This window comes from Ambystoma mexicanum, chromosome 4p, assembly GCF_040938575.1.
Source record: "Ambystoma mexicanum isolate Mex_15411 chromosome 4p, UKY_AmexF1_1, whole genome shotgun sequence".
Classification (NCBI taxonomy): Eukaryota; Metazoa; Chordata; class Amphibia; order Caudata; family Ambystomatidae; genus Ambystoma; species Ambystoma mexicanum.
The window spans coordinates 25332772-25356228 of NC_090927.1; the positions used below are offsets into that span (position 1 = coordinate 25332772).

Here is a 23457-nt window from a genome sequence, read left to right on the forward strand (position 1 = left end):
GAATCACCTGGCAACCAACATATCTCTTGGCCACATTGGACGTGAGACCCTTATACACCATAATTGAACACAAAGCAGCAGTTCAAACAATAGACTATGGGCCTCATTACACGGACGGCGGTAAGGGTTAACAGTCACCGTTAATGGTACCGGTGACCGTTAACCCTTAACGCCTTACTACGAGGTCCCTTTGCGGGTTGGAGACTTTAATGCCTGCTTTTTGCAGGCGTTAAAAACCAACCCGCAAAGGGACCAGGGAGCTAATTACGGTACCGCAATTTGCATTGCCGTAATTAGCACCTTCCCCATTCCCATTATGCCCTATGGGGCAAAAATGGGAATGGGGAAAGTCAATGGGGGAAGGGGGAATTACCGCCCCACCAACCTTGGAATAGGGCGGTAATTCCCATTTCCTCCAAGGCGGTGCCGGTATTTTACTAATAGCACCTTGGTCCACCGCCATCCGTGTAATGAGGCCCTATGTATTTAGGAATGACTCTGCCTCACATTAGCATTTTGTTCAAATGCTTAAAGAAATACTAATTACCATCTAAGAAGAGGAATTGCGATGGGCATTAAATAGGCTCTAGCTCTCGCTAACCTCTTCATGAGCATGTACGAGCATCAGTTAGTTTACATGCTGGGACACTAGATTCTACCATTCTCCCTGGTGTGCAGAAAGCAGTGTTCCAGAAACACATTCTCCCTGGTGTGCAGAAAGCAGTGTTCCAGCAACACAGGCCCAAGCATGCAACATGCTGGGACACTGGATTCTACCATTTTCCCTGTTGTGCAGAAAGCAGTGTTCCAGCAAAACAGGCCCAAGCATGCAACATGCTGGGACACTGGATTCTACCATTCTCCCTGTTGTGCAGAAAGCAGTGTTCCAGCAATACAGGCCCAAGCATGCAACATGCTGTGACACTGGATTCTACCATTCTCCCCGGTGTGCAGAAAGCAGTGTTCCAGCAACACAGGCCCAAGCATGCAACATGCTGGGACACTGGATTCTACCATTCTCCCTGTTGTGCAGAAAGCAGTGTTCCAGCAACACAGGCCCAAGCATGCAACATGCTGGGACACTGGATTCTACCATTCTCCCTGTTGTGCAGAAAGCAGTGTTCCAGCAACACAGGCCCAAGCATGCAACATGCCGGGACACTGGATTCTACCATTCTCCCTGTTGTGCAGAAAGCAGTGTTCCAGCAATACAGGCCCAAGCATGCAACATGCCGGGACACTGGATTCTACCATTCTCCCTGTTGTGCAGAAAGCAGTGTTCCAGCAATACAGGCTCAAGCATGCAACATGCCAGGACACTGGATTCTACCACTCTCCCTGGTCTGCAGAAAGCAGTGTTCCAGCAATACAGGCCCAAGCATGCAACATCCAGCAACACAGCCACAGCAGGGCTTTATGGAGCTGCATAAGTCACCAGCGCAGAGGAATCACAGATGAGGACACACGCACGAGGCCCAGAGCTCCTACTCAAATATTTCGGTTTCTCTGTTTATTACAAGTGAAATGAAGCCACATCAGAATGATCCAAATGTACAATGAAACCCAGAGGCTATCACGCGCCACCATGTGCCCGGTTTGACTGTATCTGCATGGCCCCATTCATTGTAAAGTCACAATTCCCAGAGGCTATTGTAATCAACTGAAAGCTATCCTGCAGGTGTGTAATCAGTAGTTATTCAGGCCATTCATGGTAAATTATTCACCATTGATGGACCATTCCAAGGGCCGAGCAGCCTGCACAGGAAATATTATCATAGGCCAGATGGGGGTTTGGGGACTGTTCTCATAAGCGGGAGGGGTGGAGGCGTGGAAACCTGAAAGAGAATTTCTGCCTGCGGATTTCGGGACAATTGCAAGCCACAGCTGGAAATGAAGACCCCCGGACATTTAAAGTCCGGTGACGAAAGAAGCATTCTACTTTTAAAAAGTGTGTTGATGTGAAGGTTCGTGGAATACACGAACCTTGGGACAATGGACGAGATGTACGGCGTCCATTCTACTCATCCAACATGGAGAATCCCATTGCGGAAAGTTACGGTATAGCCGTTGGGCCACATGAGGAAGAGGCTGTAGACATGCCCCCAGACTGGTGAGCAGTACTTCTGTATCCAACACCTGCACATCGGCGCATTGCTACTCTCTTTACAGAGTCCAGCCGCGCTTCGCAGATCTAAGTACGCACTCGTACCTGCAGCCTTTCCACTTCTTTCCTCATACAGCTAAGTGGTTATCCTGTGTCTGTTTCTCTGCTCCTACTTATTATTGAAACACCGTTACCGTTCGCTTTAGGCAATCATCCGATCGCGGCTTAGATCCTACGCCTTCTTTTCTGCTTTCAGTGGAATCTGAGGAGTCCCTGTCTTTACAAGACGATCCTTCTTCCAAGGATTCTAGAAAGCAGGTCTTGGTACAATCTTTTATATAGAAGTCAGATTTCCTTCAGTGGCATTTCCTTTGATTTACCCAGTATTTTTCCATTTATCACAATCTTCTTTCTTAAGGATTCATTCATCTCTTTACAGGGGCCATTACGCTACCTACTTCTCCCCAGTACTAGCAGGGGGTCAGTCTCTCCAGAATCTCCTTCAGGAGGTGAGCTAAGTTACTTTCCTTCTCAGTTAACAAGATCAGGATTGGGAGGGGAAAGACTACGTCTAATTTTCATTCTTTACACTTTGTTAGGCTTTGCAACTATTCCCCCTGTTTTCTCCAAAACTGCCATCCAGGAACTTAACGCTCTGGTCTTCCGGGCCTGATTTAGGTGTTCCTAGGGTAAGCCTTTTATCCTCTCTTTGTGTCTGTAACATCTATCCTTTGTGTCATTAATTCCTCTCTATGTCTACTTGTGCCAAGCACTTATAGAGTTTGGAGGAGATTGGGAAGTTCAACCTAAGGAGCTGATTATTCTCCACCGGAAACACTGTCAGGGAGCAGTCCTCAGGAAACTACTCTCTCTAGCAGCCCTCCACAGGGTTTTTTCCCCATAAGGGGTTTTTCCCTGGAGGCTCCACCACTGTCGGACTCTCCGAAGCCGGATGGTGGACCAGTTTCTAGGTATTTTCCCATTGCTCCAAAAGGTAACCGAACCATCGATCCCAAAGAAGAGAGAGGTAGGAGTTTTGTTTACCTGTATTTGAGTCTGAGTACATGTAATGATTTTGAAATATCACAGTTGATTCTATGTATTTACTGCAAGCTTGTACATAAATAGCAATGTTTTAAAAATTGTACAATATTTTAAACAAGATGTGAAAACCATTTTAAAAGTGTATGTGGTAGATTCTAGTCCTGTGTATTTTTATTTGAAAATGGGGCAAACATATTGTTGTAATGTACAGTTGTGTGTGTTGGTTGTAAGGGAAGGAGATATTGTATATAGTGCTTGTCTGTGTTGGAATGTTGTCCTGTGAGTGTATGTCAAGGTTCTACTCACTATCAGTTGAAGCTAAACCAGCATAAGTGTTGAACCAGCTAAAGTGTACAGAAGGTCACTTTACTACATTGGCGATGAGGACACTTATAATCTGCAACCAAGAAGAAAAAGAAGCAGTCTGCTGAGGGGGGGGAGAGCAGAAAGGAAGAGGAACCACTGCCCCCCAAAAAGGAAGTAAGTCCCATCACCCAGGGCAGAAAAAAATAAGGTGAGGAAAAGCCCAACTAAGGGGTGGAAACAGCGAAACGGGGAAGTTAAAAGACGCATAAGCCCCAAGCCCTAGAGAGAAGTTTGCGAATCCCAGCGCAGCATCCAAAGGGGAAGAGTAATGAAGTAAAGTCCCTGTACTGTAACCAGGGAATAGAATAGTGTGTGAGCTTAAGAGGTCCTGCGCAGAACCTAGAGGCAGGAATAAGGGGAGGGGAACATAACCCCAGATGAAGTCAAGCCACAGTTGTTAAAGGTTTGGAGAAGCAAGAACTTGGTGCAGCTCCAAAGTTGATAAAAGAAGAATAAGTTCCACCTGGGTATACAGGGCAGCAAGGAGTTAAGCACAGCCCTAAGAAGCAGTAGAGTGGAAGAGCAGAGTATATTGAAGGCCAGCATGATGCAGCCTGAGACGAAGCATCTTTGCTGTGAGGCAAGGCTATGTGTAGAGTAGAAATGCTGCATATGTAAAACCCCTCCGGTATTTGGTGCCTCGGAGTGAGGGTCGCTTTCTAAGATGCTTGCTGTGGGTGTGACAGGGGCTGGCATAGGTGAAGGACGGTAGGGGTGCAGGGGATCAGAATCCATCCGAGTCTCTATGAAGAGTGTTGCCGTCAGTGCTCCGCTGAGAGAGTCAGCGGTGAAAAGAAAGACGATCCTCCCTGTCCTCAAAGCCACACAGCACAGAAGGGCTGTGGAATGAAAGCTCGTGCCAGACGCACGGGGGGGGATTACGCTTGATGTAAGTTTGTTTCAGAAAAATGAACCCTTCGCGTGATCGATGCAATGGTTACAAGGTTGAAGTTCCTTCTATGTCACCGTGCATACTCACTATACAAGGACGGTATCCGGATGTAGAGGAGTCCTTCTCTGGATAATGGTAAGATAAGAAAACAGAGGTACATTGTGAAGATTCCAGCAGCCGAAGAGGGGCAGATCCTTGTTGGCCTGTGAACAATTAAAAATGACTTGCCGGCACATGAAGTAAGAAGGTTTAGCTCACAATGGTGCTGGGAGAATGGCGCAGCACCATACAGCAACTCTAATAAGGAACAGTCTGGCTGTGATGCTGACGTGCGATCTTATATTACATGGAATGCGGGCATAAAGCAGAAGCCTGAAATGCGTCACCTATCCTTTTAAAAGAAGAAGGGCTGTTTAAAGTAATATAATGTTAGTAGCCTGGAGCAAGAGGTATGCTAAAGCAAGATGAGAAGTTGAAACTTTGGAAGGATGTGTGCACGTGTGGTTTGAGCCTTCATTGAAAGATGTCAGTAAGTAAGGTGCAGCTTTTTGAGGATTTTCAGAAAACTTGGGACATGTGCCACTAGCATTCATACCTTACATGCATGACCAATTCTAGCCAACACAGTGGCATTTCTTAAACCATGTCATACATTTTTAAATTTGACTTATTTCAATCAAAAAATACAATTCTGTGTTTCATCCTTCGTTAAAGTGCACAGCTGCTAGCACTCCAGCGTCTGTCTGATGCTACATACTCTGAATATGGAAAGTCGTGTACCCGCAAACAATGACGCTGAGGTTGTGCCTTTGCGATGAGGAAACAGGGAGGTCGTGCCTGCCCCATAAAGGAAGGGACCCTGGGAGCCAAGATGAGCACTAAGCGCTCAATATGATGGCTCATGCCCTGAAGAAGGTGTGATGGGGAGATCCCGCCTGCAACCATCTAAGAGTTGAGGGAGAAGTAGTTTCCCAAATGTGGTGTTAGAGATCACGCCTCAAACAGTGATGGCAAGGTCACGCCTGTTGGCATCCATTAGCAGAAGGAGTGTTTCCTGGTGGGAAAAGGGGGTTATGCCTCCAAAAAGGTGTGATGGAGAGGTCATGCCTACCGCCATTTATCAGAGGAAGAATAGTAATTTCCCAGTTGGTAAGAGGGCTCATGCCTTGAATAAGTGATGGTTAGGTCACGCCTGTTGGCATCCATTAGCAGAAGGAGTGTTTCCTGGTGGTAATAGGGGTCATGACTCAAAAAGTTGAGGTGGGGAGATCGTGCCTGCCGCCATCTATCGGAGGTGGAATAGTAAATTCCCAGTTGGTAAGAGGGGTATCACACCCTCTTCAAATGTGCCATGTTGTTGTGAGAGGGTGTATATGTGTGTAATATGAAAGGGAGATGTGTTGTAATGTCCAGTTGTGTGTGTGTGTGTGTGTTGGTTGTATGGGAAGGAGATATGTTGTATAGTGCTTGTCTGTGTATTCATGAGCTGAGAGAATGTTGGAGTGCTAGTGTGGAATGTTGTCCTGTGAGTGTATGTCAAGGTTCTACTTACTATCAGTTGAAGCTAAGCCAGCATGGATGATGGGACCCAGTGGTGTCCTCAAGGTGTTTATATTGTAACAGCTTAAGTAACTTCAAATTAAATCATAAGTGTTGAACCAGCTAAAGTGTACAGAAGGTCACTTTACAACACATATAATTTGAAACCAAATGTGCTTAGACTTTATGTACAGGCTTGTAACTCTAAATAACTGTTTTTCTGACCAGGGAGCTATATTTCAAAAGTGTAAAATATTGAAAGTTAGAGAAGAGTATTTCTAGCGCTATGAAGAGGCTCAAGGCGCAGATATGCGTTTGAGATGCTGTAGTTCCAAGTGTTTTAGACCAGCTGTATAATATGTAGGATAAGAAAAATACAGGCGCTTTTCTATGGGCAGGGCAATATGTAAGGCAGTTTATTTAAAGTTTGTTCTCGAATCTTTATTGAATGGCTGCGAACAGATATTTTAAAACAAAACATGCTTATTCCTAAGCTGCAGGGAGGTTTAACTGGCAGCCTGTATTTCCGCAATATGCATTTTATGTTTGTTGCTTTACAAGTGTTTTAGACTGGCGATTTAATATGCAGGATAAGAAAAATACAGGCGTTTTTCTATGGGCAGGGCAGTATGTAAGGCAGTTTAAATTAAAGTTTGTTCTAGAATCTACCACTGTGCATTTTTATTTAACGGATCAAATAGAGCTTTTAAAACAAATTGTGTGTATTTTTTATCTGCAGGCCCGATTAACTGCCAGCACACAGTTTTATATATTTAAGTTAGAGTGTGCCTGCAAATGGAAAAATTGTCTCTGGAATATGCCTGGTGCGATGGTGCGATAAGGTCATTCTGGAAGCCGCATTTTATGTTGTTTTACTTTGACACATTGGCTTTTAGGAAATTACACTTTTTTAAATGTCGAGCTGGTTTACGAAGTTTCCAGCATCAGGGACATTCTTTGGGTAAAATGAAAACCTTGGGGCTAGGGTCTAGTGCCACATACAGTGCTGACGGTACGCACAATAATATGACAAGCCGTGTGGTTTTATGTAATTAATCTTTTTAAATGCTGGTCTCGGACTATGCAAACAAGCGACATGAGGCATTGGGAACTGGCACACAGCCCATGGTTACATAGTTGCTACTATGTTGTTTTCATAACTGTGTGTCATGATTTTAAAATATAACAGCACCTTTTATAAAAGAATGTCTGGTTTCTAAATGTGTCACAGATCACACAAGCAGTTGACATTTTTAATGCCGCTGAGACTCATGATCTTATATTCTGGTTCTGATTCTATCTTTATCTGTGTTTATAGAAATGGCCTACAACACCCAGATGGCACAGGCATCTCAATCTCTGGGTGTGAATTGCAAAGCAAGTGATTCAGCAATGCATGAATGGCAGGATGGAGCAGGGAGGGGGCTTTTGCAGATGGTTCAACACATCTTGGATGTCCCCAGCTGAATGGAATGATGCAACCTGTTTCTACTGGGGCTTTTGAGGGTGCTGTCACAGGGTCTTTTCTGCATGCAATAGCACACTTGGAATGTTTCAATGACCCATGGATGGGGTCCGACAGTGTTGTTACAGCGGTAAAGCACAATGAATTTGGGGGGTATATGCCACAGAGTTCTCTTGTGAATTCATCAACAGGCCCACGTGGTTCTCTTGGGATCAACAAATCATGAATGTTTTAAATGCCCCAAGGATGGGTCATCTTGGCAGTTGATTGTAAGGGCCCAAGGAATGTCTAGGGGCCTCTACGATCACAGATGTTTTTGGTTCATTGATGGAATGTCTTTGTTTTTGATTCATTCTGTGAGGGCCCTAAGGAATGTCTGGAAGCCCCTAGGATCAAAGTTGTTTCTGGTTCACCCATCAGGCCTGAGGAGTGTCTGGGGTCCTGCAACATGGAGTTGTTCATTTGATTCATCCAAAGGGGCCCCGTGGCTCCAACACCACCATATTCTTCTCTTATTTCTGAAACTGGTGCAGTGGAATGTCTGGCAAATGCTAAAACAGTGTGTTTTACACTGTGCTGGGCTGGGGCGCTATATGCTGAATGATTCGTTATAACTTCTAAAGCTATGTTGTGTGTGATATATATTGTACATGTTTTATACAGTTTTCAAGATGTATATCATGTTTATTTACAGCTTTGTACTAGGTAAAGAATGACAATTCATTTATCATTTTTGACATAGAGCTTAAACGACGGGTAGAAGTGCGCATACATAGTTATGTTTGTTATATCAACTTGATATAGAAGCTTGAAAGGCGCGCCATTCGATGTGATTAAAATTCTCAGAGAGGTTTGTACTTGGATATCTGCGCATACTACACTAATGTGCAAGTATTTGTCATTATGGATATGAGGCTACAACTCCACTTCACATGTGCCCTTTCAGCTGTGGCAAGAGGTATTTTGTCAAAAACCTTTAGGAAATCCCACACTGTGATCACACGTGCCCCCAAAAATATTATTTGGTTTTACATATGCTGGCAACCCTTTACAACAACCTGAAACAGCAGTACAAACACTTTTTGTAGAAGGTATGCCCGAGAGTCTCAGCGGCTATCATTTATTACCGCCAAGCATGTTGAATATGATTATTGTAGATCATTTGATGAATGCCGAAAAAGAAAAAGCCTTTAATCAGTATTCCCATCACAGCAATCTGAGCGTGTGTTACATTGTGCAAAAAATATTTAACATGTGGGCAGAGTAACAGAACGATAACACTAAACGCTACCTATATAGTGTTATTCAAAAACCCCCAGGATAAACAGTAATTTGCAGTGATAACCCACCAGATGAATCTGACCAAAATGCATTTTTTCATGGAAGCTTTTGAAGACGCGACATGTAAGCCCTATGGATATCTCCTGGTTTATTTAAAAACAATCACTCTTGAGGATTATAGATTGAACACTGATATCTTTCCACCGTAGGTGCATGCTGTTTATATCCAGAGAAAGACATCTAAAAAACAACATTAAGCGCAAAATCGCCTCAGTACATGGTTGCGCCTTCACCATGTTAACACACAATACAAAGAAACATTGCGCTGTTGAAAATGCTTGTACATACCACCCCTCAAAAACACAAGGCCATTTTAGCTGCAGACTCCAAAGACTTGGTGGCCGCTATTGCAGAGTTTGCTCAGAACACTTTAAAGGAACATGTCACCCTAACACACCGTCAAATAAGTGTGATGAAAAAGAAAAAGATGGTCATCAAGAAACTGTGCAATAAGCAAATATCGTTAAGGGCTAAAAGAAAAGTGGTCTCTCTCAATCCGGGGGGTTATACGATCGCTCATAGGCATAGCCTTACCGCTATTCACCAGCTTGCTCGATGGTCAATAATGGAACACACCCATAAAATGTATCTGGTGGACAAGCGTCAGTTAGAAAATCGGACGACTCCCACACCCCTGATAGATTGGGATATATGAAAAGTTGCTACTCTAATATTAGGGATGTTTTATTGGTGCATTATAAAGAGGCATTATACTCGAATATTCTACCAAGATACTTAAACAACGCCCATCACAGTGATACAGAGAAAAACAAACTAACTGTATGCATACAGCTCGAAGAATCTAGCGATGCAGTGAACAACCGGGGACAGATCCGGTTGGGGCTGATGTGGTGAACCCTCTTAGCCAGTGCTATGAAGCTAATGCAGAACTATTGCTCCATAGGATGCTACTTGCAAAGGATGTGGCCGCGTGGACCGATAGATGGGAGTTTATTTATAAAGGCAGGGTTCGAACTTTGATATTGATATTTTATTTATATTGCGCTCATACACAAGCGTTTCAGAGCGCGACAAGGCAGCGAAGGGGAACAGGGGAGAACAAAAACAACAATCTCACTAGGCCCAGTGACATTGGGAACACGCAAGTGCATGTTAGAGGGAGGGGGAGAAGTGCATGGAAGGGGGAATAAAAGGAGAGTGTGGAGCGAGGAGGAAAAAACATAAATAATAATAAATTAATAAATACAAAGGCAACCAACAATGGGAGTGCAGCCAGCAAGTGGCAAGTGCTGGGTTTAAGGCAGCAGGATGGGTAGGTCTGATAAGGGGTCCTCTCTTCACTCAAGGAGAACCGGTTGCAGTGGGGGCTGAGGATAGAGGGATTCATGATATAGACATCGAAGATCTGAGCATTGAAGGCCATGCCAACATGGTTTCTGATGTCTCAATATTACTGCCTGTGATTTCCCATGAACTAGGCAAGCGGGTGCAGCTATATTTAGACTTCAAATCAAATAATTTGCATGGACTAGATGACATTACTGAGGTGTTGCTACACCGCTCTGATGTTCAAACAGACATGGGATCAGTAATTGAAATAAGTTCAGAAAGTACAATTTGGGGTAACATGAATTGCTTGGATGGGTTAAATCAGGATTCTAGAAGCTATATCCTCACCATGCTCCCTAAATGACCCTATACAGGCAGCATCTCATAAAATTTAGGAAAATGGTTTAAGTTCTAATCATGCTTGTAATAGGTCAGTGTAGCAAATTGTGGACGCAATGCCAGTTCCAGTGTTATCTTGTTTGTTGAGTTCCATTTATAGGGGCTACGATATCCTTAACTTTGAAATGCGTGAGGTCTGTTTGGTACTAAAGGACCTGTGTGCAAAAATACATTTGTGGGAGGGATTTTTCACAACTGCAAGTCAAGTCCTCAATGGGCATTCTTACCCCAATGTGAGTCCCTTAGTTGGTCAAAAAGGGGTAGGGCCTACTCACACTATGAATGCAGCGCCCACTAAGGCTTAAAGCCCTATTGATTGGACATCAATCCCTTTACATAATGCAACAGGTTTTGATGAACCTATGATTGTGGTGAGGCGGGAAAAGAGGTATCAGATGAAAAGTTGTTACTGACTGTATCTGCTGCAGGTAACAATAAGGAAAACATGGATTCAGATTTTTTAAACAGTAGTATGGTAGGGCAGGGCTGATCAAAGAGTGATATCATATGATATGATATTGCATTTATAACGCGCCTGTACACAAGTGCTTCTAGGCATGATCAGACAAGGGAGGGAAGAGTAGGGGAGGACAAGACAAACAATCTTACTAGGCCTTGAGAAATTCAAATCGTGCAAGTGCAACAGTGCAAGGTGCAGGAGAGGGGGGAGTTCAAGGGTGAGGGGAGGAGGTAAGTGCAATCAGGGCAGCAATGATCTAAGTGCAGCTAGGTCAGCGAGGCTTTGGGTAAGTGCCAGGAGGCAGGGGACTGTAGAGGTTACAGTTGGTCCGAAGGCAGTGCAGGGGAGAGTAATCAAGGAGGGGCCTGATATCCTGTGGGACCCAGAGGGTAGTGCAGGTGAGGTAAGGTATCACAAGTATGACTCTGACACAAGAGCTACAAGTTTCAAAAAACGGTGTTAAATAATTGGCGTTTTAAAAAATCCTACTTTGCCCTATAGCTATGATGGGAGTAGTTTCTACCATGAGAAACCAAAGAAAAAACAGTCCTAGACAATCTTTGTCAAATGGCCTATACTAAAAAACCTAATGCCGGCCCTATCTCTTTTACAGAAATGTGTAAAGGGGAATATGTATGCAAAGGAAAGTCAGTGTTATGACATAAATGATCAGGGTGGCTGAGTCAGCTCTCCTCCCAATGCTGGACAGGACAGAGTAAGGCAGCACACATGGAAAGGAGGACACACTCTACTCAGTTTATCAAAAGGCAGTTAAAAATGTGAGTCACGGCCAGCTTGGCCTTCCATGTTAAAGTCACTTGTTTTTGGATCAACATAGGTCTCTCTCAATCAGGCCCTGACCTTTCAATTCACAGGGTTTCCTTCCCCAAGCTTAATTCAAGTTTGTCAGGGGTTTCCTTCCCCTAACTTATTTCACATTCCAAGTCTCCCTCAGTCAGGCTATAACCTTTTGCTTATGTTGAAGACTTTTGAGTGTGCAAGGTTTTTTCACAGACCTCTGCAGGACCACTTTGACTTTCATTTCCGCTCTCCCTTTCGTTATCTAGACCAGTGTATCTTGGTCTTGCTAGTTTCACAACACAATTAGGAAAGTTCAAAGAAATCTTTCTCTTTAAAGCATTCACCTTTTAACTTCCCCTTTCGTTGGAATTAATGATAATGGCACATTTCAGAGTTCATTCACTTTGTTGCTTTCTAATGTGACATCACGCATTTCGCAGAGACTTTCGAATGGGATCTTTCTTTCCACCAGACAACTCTGTTACACTTATCACTGGCTCCAAAGTTATAAGCTAGTATAAAATGTGCTATTGTTTCACTTTATTTTGCGTCTCATCAGCAAACGTGCAACCTTCTATAGTGAGATCCACTGTTGCAGCTTCAATCTTTGCTTGGCACAAACCGGCCTTTCATGTTTTTTGCCAACTCACCGATTGGGTACATTCTTTTTCCTTTCCTTGCAGCTTTGCTTCAGGAGTCAAAGTTGATACCACAGGCTTGGCCTCGACTCCCCAACTCTGGCGTTAACCCGGGAGGTTTGCTGGCTTCCTTGAAACACAATGCAGCCTTCTTCTGGGAACAGGCTTTCTTTGTGTATCCTTCACAGTTGCTTGGAGGCAACAACCTCCTGCAGAGATCTTTAGGGTTTTTCTACCTCTCACTCTGGTCGCTCAATCGGTCATCCTACTCTATTGGGCTTGCCTTCACCCTGGAATATCTGCTCCTTCTTGTGTCTCACCTTCCTCAGAGTGTGCCTCAATGTTCTGCCTTTTATCCGTTTGGGGGGAGCTAATGGGTATCAGATGTATGTAATTAAGGTCAAGTGCCTGACATTGCCTGACCTTATAAACGGGACATGTCCGATGAGGTATCTGAGTGTTAGCTTTTTTTCCACTCAGGCCTCTTCTATCTGGGCCCGGTGTTTGTATACAAAGGGGGGAAATTGGAATGCCAGAGAATCTTATACTATCGGACGGGATAACGGCACGGAAAAGTGTGGGATACCATTGTTTGCCTCATCTCCACTCCCCAAAGATCCCTCACCCAGGTGATCCTCTTGCACTGGTCCACCCCCAGTGTCTGGATCCAAAGGCAATAACCATGTCCTAGCCTGCTAAGAGGGAGATTCCCGGGACTAGCAAGTGAGGCACCCTTTGGTTTCTCATTGCAGCAGGCAGGTTGGTCAGCAGGGGAGGGAGGAGAGTAAGCAGAGGAGAAAACTAAGGTCTTGAGCTGCTTCCAGAACTTCAGGTGATCTGGCTCAGGTTTGAGAGATTCAGGGAGGCTGTTCCAGAGGGAGGCACCTGCAGAGCAGCGAGATCTACCCCCCCACGTTCGGCCTGGAGAAGCATATGACCCTCATTCAGTTGTAGGTAACTGAGCAAAGGGTTCGAGAACAAAGTTATTGTGGAACAGAGAGTTGTATTTAGTGCAGTCCCTGGCCCCAGAAAGCCTTGTGGACAATGCAGAGGGTCTTGAACTTGATCCTTGCCACAACTGGGACCCAGTGAAGAGGTGTCAGCACAGGAGAGCTATGGTCTCTGGGCTTGAGGCCAAGGACAAGTCTTGCAGTCTTGTTCTGGTTAATTGCAGAGGGTGGAGAGAAGAGGAGGGAAGACTGAGGAAGAGGCTGTTGTGGTAGTCCAGCCTAGAGTGAACCAGGGCTCCCGAGATATTGAGTTTCTGGAGGAAAGTTAGAAAAGGAAGAATACCTCTGAGAAGGTGCAGCTGGTAGTGGGACTTCTTGGCAATGTCTGTGATGTGAGGAGAGAAGATGACAGAGTGAAGTCGAAACAGACAGGTTTTTTTGCCTCAAAAGGAAGATGAGGAAAGAGGGCTGAAGGAGGGCAGCCAGAGCAAGAGAGGGAAAGCGGGAGCAGGAATCCCAATGAGAAGGATCTACTTTTTATAGGCATTGAAACAGAGATCATTGGAGGTGCCCCAATCCTGAATCATGGATAGATAGTCAGGAATGAGTGAGGCAGTAGAGGAAGCTGAAGGGAGCCTGATAGAGAGCTGAGTGTCATCTGCATAACACTGAAAGTTAGGGTAGAAGGTGGAAATTTGGAGGGCCAAAGGGGCCAAGTAGACATTGAAGAGCCAGTGTGCAAGGTTTGAGGCTTGGGGAACGCCACACATGGAGAGAGAGATGGTTGATCAGGATGGTGTGATTGACTGCGTCAAAAGCAGAGGAAAGGTCAAGGAGGATGAGGACAGAAGGAAGGTTGGAGTCAAAATTAGAGAACAGGTCAGGAGAGCAGTTCCCATGCCTCTGGCTGCTCTGAAGCCAAACTGATGGTCATGGAGGCAACCAACAGATTCACTGTGATTAGTAAGCTGGTAGATGGCCTGACTTTCCAGGAGGTTGCCCATAAAAGGGGTGATAGAGTTCGGGTGATACTTAGCCGGACGTGTAGTATCGGCAGAAGGCATTTTTAGGAGGAGGTGCACAAGGGAGTGCTTGAGAAGAGAAGAGAAAGATCTTGTGGTAAAAGAGTAATTGCAGAAATAGGCCAAGGCTGGAGTGATGGTGTAAATGTGGTCCTTGATGGTTCCGGAGGAGCAGGGGAGCACCTTTTTGAATGATACCTTCATAGATTGGGCTTGTCTTGAAACATCATCAGGTATAGTGAGAGAGAAAGAGGCGAAAGGAGGAGAAGACGGAGAGACGCCCTAGGGGGCCAAGGGAGATAGCGGGGGGGAAGGGGAGCATGAGGAGAGGATTTCCTGAGTTTTAGTAGTGAAGTGGGAGGCCAGAGACATACAGAGGGCATGGGAGGCAACAGGAGAGGTAGAGAATGCAGAATGATTGGCCAGCTCCTTGCAGATTCTAAACAGTTTACCTGTGTTGCTAGAGGCCGCAGAGATGCAGGCTTGAATGTGGACTCTCTTCTTGAAGGGGACAGAGAGTCTGTATTGCCTTTTGAGCAGGCGGCAGGCCAGATTTTTCAGATGATGCACCTGAATCCATCCACTTCCTCTCAGTCACCCTGCACTTTCATTTCAGGGTGGCAAGGTCAGAGTCATACCAAAAGTCGCACTTGGAGGTAGGCTTCAGACAAATTCTCATGACAGGGCCGAGGATGTCAAGAGTGTTGGAGATAGAAAGATGCAGGTTAGAGAGGGCTGTGTCAGGGTGTGATTCAGCCGCAGGAGTAGGTGGAGCAGACAAAGTAGATGCAAAGGCATCCACTGACATACGCTTCATGGGACGAATGACTGAGAAGGTAGGTGGCAGTGCTGTTGTGAGATTTGCCTGGGGAACAGAGAGTTTCAGGTGAGAGGAGAGCAGATCATGGTCAATCCAAGAGAGAGAGGAGTGGTTAGGGGGTTAGAGAGGGGGGATGTCTGAGGAGATGAGAACATCCAAGGTATGTCCGGCAAAGTGCATCAGACCAGAAGGCAGAATGGTGAGAGAGACTATAACGGCGAGGAGAGATCACCCACTCTGAGAGGAAGAGGGCAACCTGGCCTGTAGATTGTGGCCACAGTCAGAGAGAGGCCATGAGAGACAGAGAGACTGAATATTAGGTATGCAGAGGTGGAGTAGGCCTGTGCAGGAATGACAGAAGCAGGGACCCACTCCAGAAATATCAGAGCTACTCCCCCTCCATGTGGGATGGTTCTGGGCTCGGAAAGGATATTGTAGCCATCAAGGAGGAGAGTGTCAAAACCTGTGACAGAGCAGGAGGTGATGCATGTCCCAATTAGCGGCAGCACAGTGCTGCAAAGTGTGTTTGGGTCAGGAATTACAGCAGGAAACTGGTGCTAATTCCATCAGCACTAATTCTGCTGGTGGAATTAGTGCCTATTTTCATGTACCACTGATTTTGTGGTACCCTTCAATTTATGTGGGTTGATAGTATACTGAGTTGAAACAATCAGCTTCATCAGTTCCACTCCTGTGCTCACTGGCAACTCTTAGTCCATCCACAGTAAGTAAATGGCATCATTGTGGACCACATTTGTATGGTTTACTGGAACATCACTGAGGTTTTCACATTTATTGAGGCTTGGGAGTGATTTTATCAGTTGATTTTCTAGGAACTATAACAAATGAACACTTAAGGGATTGTTCCCTGGCTTTGTCTGTGGCTCTCTCTCTCGCCTACCCATTCTCTTCCTGTGGCTACCATCTACCAGCCTCCTGGTCAAATCACCTCTTTTCTCTCTGAGTGGGCGGACCTCTCCTCCTCCCTCCTGGCCTCTACCACTCAACTCCTCCTCCTCAGTGACCTCAATATACATTTAGACTCACCTTTTTCCACCTCTGTACTCTTCCGTGGCCTATGCAACTCCCTCTCCCCTGTCCATCCTCCCCTCTGGCCCGACTTACTCTGCAGGGCACACACTCAATGTCTTGATCTCCTCTGACCTCCTCCTCTCCATCCCTCTGACCACTCCTCTCTCTTGGAGCGATCACTCCCTCCTCTCCTCTCATCTCTCCCTCTCTTCCCCCCAAGCCAAGCCTACCCCAACACTGCCACCTACCTTCTCGGACATCTTCTCGGACATCTGGCTCAGTTTGTCAGTTGAGGCTTTTGCCGCCACACCCCCCCCTCACATCCTGACACAGCCATGTCTCTGCTCTACTCTTCAATTTCGGATACTCTTAATTCTCTTGCCCCTTCCATGAGGATTCGTTTGAAGTCCAAAGCCAATTGCAAACCCTGGTATGACTCTGACCTGGCTACATAATGTAAAATGTAAGTTTAGGGCAGCTGAGGGGAAATGGAGGTCTTCTTGTCATCCTCTGACAAACTGGCCTGTCGCCTGCTACAAAGGCAATACAGACTCTCTGTCCTCACCAAGCTCATGTCTATGCGGCATCTCACAACTCGGCCACATTCTTTAACATCTACAAGGAGCTGGCCAATCCTGCTGCAGTCTCTACCCCTCCTGTTGCCTCCCAGGCTCTTTGCCATGCCCTTGCCTCTCACTTCATTGAAAAAAAAAGGACATCCGGTCTACCCTCTCCACCCCCACCTCTCTCCTCTCCTCTCCATCTGTGCTTGCTGACCTTCGTTTAGCCACCCCTCCACCATCCATCTCCTCCTTTCCTCTTTTCTTCCCTGACAAGGTCGCTAGACAAGTCCGATCTATGAAAGTCTTGTCAAAACAGGTTCATCCCTGTTCCTCTAAAACCATCAAGGACCACATTGACACCCTCTCTCCGGCCCTTGCTGATTTTTGCAACCACTCCTTTGCCTCAGGATACTTCCCCTACCATCTGAAGCACTCCTTTGTGCACCCTCTTCTCAAGAAACCCACAGCTGATCCTTCTTGTTGAGCTATCGCCCCATTTCCATTACTACCTTTCTGGGAAAACTCCTGGAAAAGTTGGCCATCTCTCAGCTTAACCTGTTAGCTGTCTCCGTGATCACCAGTCTGGATTCAGAGCTACCAGAAGCAGGGAAACTGCTCTCCTGAACATCCATGAAGATATGCTCTCCAATCTTGACTCTAACATTCCGTCTGTCCTCATCCTCCTCGATCTCTCTTTTGCCTTTGACACGGTCAACCGTACCATCCTGCTCAACCATCTCCATGAAAACCTGGGTATCACTGATCAGGCTCTGGCCTGGCTGACCTCTTTCCTCTCTTATTGACCCTCTCAGGTCCAACTTGGGTCCTTCCTATCATCTATCTTCCTCTCTCCCTGTGGGTTCCCCAGGGGTCTAACCTCTCGCCCTGGCTTTTCAAACAATACCTGGCAACTCTCGCCCACTGCATTGCCATCTTCTGCTCAAATTCCCAGTGCTACGCTGACGATACTCAACTCATTTTCAGGCTGTCCTTGGCCACCTCCTCTCCATCTCTCATCTCTGGTGTCCTAACTGCCATTCAAGATTGGTGTGCCGCCAATGATCTTTGTCTGAATGCCAGCAGGACGGAGATCCTCCTCATCGGCTCACCATCACCATCCTTTCCCCTCACTCTATGGCCGGCCTCTCTTGGCCCTCCTCCTACCCACACCTACGAGGCTAAGAACCTCGGGTCATCTTTGACTCCGCCCTTTCCTTGTCTATCCACATCTATGAGGTCTCTAAAAAGTCAAACTTCTTACTGCACCTCCTCAGAGGTACTCTGTCTTTCCTCTCCTTCCCCCAGAAGTTCATGGTGCCCCAGGCTTTGGTTCTCTCTAGCTTGGACTATTGTAACAACCTCTTTCTAAATCTACCTGCCTCTATTCTCTGCCCTCTGCAAATAATCCAAAACAGGACTGCAAGACTTGTCCTTGGCCTCAAGCTGGGATCGTATCTCTCCAGCTCTGAAATCTCTCCATTGGCTCCCAGTGGATGCAAGGATTAAATTCAAAACCCTCTGCATTGTCCACAAGTCTTTCTGGGGCCTGGGTCCAAAATACCTTCACTATCCCTCCGCAAATACCTCCCCTCTGAAGCTCTTCGCTCCTCTACCTCTAACACTCTCAGGGTCAGTTGTTTTTTAAAGACATGAGCTGGGGATAGATTGCTGTCTTCGGCTAGGGTCTCCCTCTGGAACAGCCTCCCTGCCACTCTAAAACTTGAGGAGAATCATCGCCGGTTCCGGAAGCACCTCAAGACCTTCCTCTTTTCTTCTGCCTTCCCTCCTCCTCTCCCCTGACGATCTGTTCTCTCTTGGCACCGTGCACCTGGCCACCCTCTGTCCTCCGGGCTCAGGTACCTGCACATCCTGTGACCCTCCCGTACTACCTATGGCCCACCATTTGCACTGGGATCTGTATCTGTACCCATATAGCCCCCCTTTTTCATCCTGCACTTATCAGACCTACCCTGTCTGCTGCCTTAAACCTAGCACTTGCAAATTGCTGGCTGCACTACCTCTGTGTGTTGCCTATATTATTTATTTATTTAGTGTTATTTATCTGTTTCTCCATTGCTTCGCACTTTCCACTTCTCCCCCTTCAGTGCACTCCCCTCCCCCTCTCCCATGCACTTGAGCGTTCTCATTGTCACTGGGCCTAGTAATATCACTGCTTTGTTCTCCCCTGTTCCCTCCCTTCCCTTGTCACGCTCTGAAACACTTGTGTACGAGTGCAATAGAAATAAAATATCAATATCAAGTCACCCCCGAGAGATGCTGGTCAAAGAAAAAGACAGAAATATCCATAGAGTTATATGCTCTGTCTTAGAGTTGATAACGCTAGACCAATACACTAAAGTGTGTTCATTGTCTGATAATAATGCTGCCGAAAAAGCCATGGCAATAAAGTGTGTGCTATTGATGGAATCTGAGAGGCAATTGGTAGTAGGTGCTTATGGGAAGGGCATTTTTGTCAAATTAGCCTCAATATTTTTGCTTTGATTTTTCGAGTCTCAAGAGAGACTGAACTACTGTGTGTTTTGCATCAGTCATCATGTCCCTGACAGAGGGAAAGAAATGCAATGAGACTTTGCATGTTGCTACCGACTTTCCAAGCAGAGTGTCAGGATCTCTGGCTTAGTCAAATAGCATGAAGAGATGGCATCTGGCAGTTCCCTTTCTTTTCGAGACTCTTCTAGGACTGAAAGTGCAGCCTGATCCTTCCATACAACACCCCTTCCTTCCGGGTAAGAGACTCTGTAACACAGGGTCAGATTTGCGTTTTGAACATTTCCTAGGACTTGGTCAGATTATAAAGTTTCTTCATGGACCCGTGCACCTGCTTGTTCCTCAGTGTATAAATGAGGGGGTTTAGAGCTGGAACCCCGAGGGAGTAAAATATTGATATTGCTTTGTGTTCCTCTGATGAGACCCTTGACTTAGGCATAAAATAATTCCCCATGACTGTTCCAAAGAATAGAGTAACAACCACGAGGTGAGACCCACAGGTAGCGAACGCCTGGTGCCTGCTTTCAGCCGTCGGCATCCTCAAGATGGTGGCAATGATCTGAAAATAGGTGAAAAGGATCAAAGAAATTGGGGACACAAGACTGACAAAAGCCAAAACAGGTGTCATGATGTCAATGAAATGGAATTTTAAGCAGAATAATTGTGCCACAGCTTCTGCTTCACAGTATGTGTGGTCAATGATGTTATGTCCACAGAAATCCACCAGTGGAAGGACGATCACAGAGGATAAAGAGTAGAGAAATCCAGACATCCAAGTGGCAATGGCAAGCTTGATACAGACTCTAGTGTTCATAATCTCGTGATAACGTAAGGGGTGGCAGATAGCAACATAGCGATCCAACGCAATCACTGCCAGAAGGAAACATTCCGTTTGACCCAAGGATAGGGCCAAGTACATTTGTGCAATGCATTGAGAATAGGAAATTGTAATGCTATTTACCAAAAGTCCCTGCAATGAGGTAGGGCCACTAACCGATGAATAGCAGAGATCCAAAACTGACAGGTTACATAGAAAAAAGTACATCGGTGAGTGAAGACGAGTATCGACCAGAGCCACAAGGATGAAAAGGCTGTTTGCAATCAAGGTGACCAGATAGACTATCAGAAGCAGCACAAACACCACTGTCTTGGTCTTTGGATGATAGAAGAATCCTTTGAGGATGAACGTGGCAATCTGGGTTTGATTTCTGCCTTCCATAAGGGTTTTTACAGTATCTGCAAAAACATAAAATATTCAGTTGAGATTAACCAAAATAAGAGTAACACATTAATTTATCATTGGTGTAAAGGTGGTCTCAATCAATTATCGATAACCAATAACAAAAAGAACTCAAGAAATGGAGTAACAGCAAGTGCATGAAAATACCCAGCTTTATTCAAACGTGAACGATCGGGTAAAAAACACACAATAGCATTCTCAACATTGGAATATAGAACATAGGCTTTAAGCCAAATACACATCCCAAATGACATCATGTATAATGATAAGAAAAATACATTTATTAACTCATTCTATTGGGTAGTGAGATATAACACCTATACATTCCAAAGGTGAAGGCTACTTGTATTGGGTATTCCATAACTCAAAGCTCCTCCTAAGCTTGTCCTACTAAAAATTGTACATATCGTTCTATCATATAATTGGTTGGCATTCTACTACACTAGCCAACATGGTGGACAAGGTCCTGATTGGCTAACAATTGCTCATCTGACCTTGGACACTTTAATGTGGTGTCAGGGTGTGTTGTAAGGAAGGAGAGAAGAACAGACAGTTATAATTCAATTTGAAAAAGTCACTTCTTTCTCGTTCCCAGTCTTGAGGCCTTATAGGCCATTTTGTTTGTGACCTTGGCATACCATCCCTCTGTCTTGTTGTACAAAGGGAGTAGCAGGTGCACTATTTAGCTGAGCCTGGAATAAACAATACCTGTCCCGATCCCATGGTAAAAGTCCACTGTTCAGAACTCATTTTCATCTATTTATTGAATAATGTGCTATCCTGCCCCATGTGCACATTCAGAAACCAATGAGAACACTATGCATTTATTCATTAGGAAATTGTTTGGCATGGTAGCTATTTACACCTGGAGATCAAAGCTATCTGTGCTTTCTTGCTGTTACCAATAGAAGCAAATTAACTGTATACTTGCATACTGTGTGCTTCTGAGCAACGTTATCTAGTATGATTTTGACTGCCCTGACCTTCATGCCTGGGTTTCTGACTAAACACTGTGAAGCATGAAATTGTGTGCAGAGCAATTTTAGTTTCGAAATTCAGTATTTCAGAATGGAGGCCCTACACTGTTTTTCTAAATGATGACAGTAAATAGAGGGCGGTACTTTGGCTTTTTCTACACCATGTTAATGTTCTTCAAGTCTTATACACTGCATGATGCCACAGTTGATTCCCTGTCAATGTATTCTTCAACCTATGCCCACCTATACCCTATCTGTGTGTTTGGCAACCTTTCCCATCTCTTGTAAGATCACCCTACTTCATACCCTAATTGTGTGGCACAAACTATTCTATTCTTTATGATGGTTACATTACTACTAACGGTTAAACTAACGATTACAGGTCACATCTCAGCTCGTACCTTTGTTCACCAGTAGACCAAACCTGGTGCTGATCTAATCTGCACTATTAACCTCCCCCTCTGGTCAATTTATTGACCTAATAACCATTTTCCTTCATCATCTCATATCCAAATTTAGGGATCCAAATCCTATGGACCCCCCTTGAGTCACCTCCCTGTTCCACATATTCTTCTAGGCTACATTTCATAAACAACTATCCTTCACAATACACCCAGTGTTGCGTATAGCATTCAGGATCTAATGGGTGTTCATATTTTGTACCAGGGTGCCCAATTGGCCTCTATATACTGTGCATGTGGGTTTGTTCATCTGTTTGAGTGTGAACATATACCATGCTATCCCTGACCATCACAATTTTCAACATGTGTTTCTCCACTATTTTCTTCCCTGCTCTTCTATATTGACTCATGATATATTGCAGGACACTGAGGCCAGTCAGTACCAATACTAATATTGCCACTAGTATTTTAAATGCATTACCTATCCAGGTGGGAACCCCTGAGAACAAGTACTCAAACCAAACCTTATCTTCAGTTTTCTCAGTCTCCTGCACCATGTTTGCGTATAAGTCCTGCAAGGACGTTATAGCTTCTGTCAACCTCACATTTGGCTCATTGTGTGCTGGTGTAAAGGTACAGCAACTTGATCATATTTATGCACATACCCCTCCATGGCAGTGAGGAGGTTGAGGACCTACCTATTTTGGAGAGACATCAATCTCACAGCTCTCAGCTCCTCCTTAACTGCATTGAGCCACTTTGCAGTGGCATTGAGTGTTTGCACTAACTCCCATCTGCGTATCTGCAACCACTTGGCATTTTCAGCTGTTTGTAAGCCAGGGGCAAGTAGAGCAAGTAGGGATATAAAACACATTGATGCTTTACTGAACAATTTATGTTCAGGTGGTATCTCATCAAATGACTCTATGCTGTTCTTTGATGAGTAATTGGGAATCATGGGAAATGTAGTGTGTCTACCAGTGATACAATCTTTGATGACTCCACATACAGATGATCGAGAATGTTCAACCAATGTTCCAACACAACATAGAATTTGAGCATTATTTTATATTAAAAGGTTGTTAGTACTACGTTTCCCAAGATTTACCACTGGGTAGTTTTTATAACACATTATTGCAACATATCAACTTTAAGTTAGAATAATGTCTATCACGGAGGCTCTGGTCTAGTCTGGGTTGCTGTGGCCTCTTCAAGCGTGATGCGCAGAACTCGGACCACCGATTGAACAGGACCCCCAAATCTTGCTTGTCTGGCCCGTAGGAATATCCTTCTGCAGATGAGAAAGGGGATTAACTGTCTGCAGAATAGTGTGCTTGCTCCCCCCTAACCACCTTCGTTCTTCTCTGACTTCTTCCAAAACCCCCGGTTTAAGCTCACCTTATGGTTTGGAAGGATGAACTCTCCATCCTGCTTCTGGTGCAGGGGCGCGCGTTTTTCCAGTTACTTCACTGGTTTTCAGAATGGCGCTGGCAAAATCCACTTGACTTGTCTGAGCGATATGCCGTAAGTATAAAGATTCAAAAGTTCAAGTGTGAGCCTCTTTTTATGTTGTCTTCCTAACCTGTGATCTGTCCTTTATTTCAG

The 23457-nt window shown here is 45.1% G+C and overlaps 1 protein-coding gene across 1 annotated transcript in view; it reads right to left on the reverse strand.

Moving 5' to 3' along the window:
* The window catches only part of LOC138452700 (olfactory receptor 2G3-like), a 103708-nt gene that overhangs the window by 59264 nt on the left and 20987 nt on the right, over positions 1 to 23457 (reverse strand). The window contains exon 2 of the mRNA XM_069605047.1: positions 20229 to 20470. Coding sequence (XP_069461148.1) covers positions 20229 to 20470 — 242 coding nt within the window. The remainder of the gene's footprint in view (positions 1 to 20228; positions 20471 to 23457) is intronic.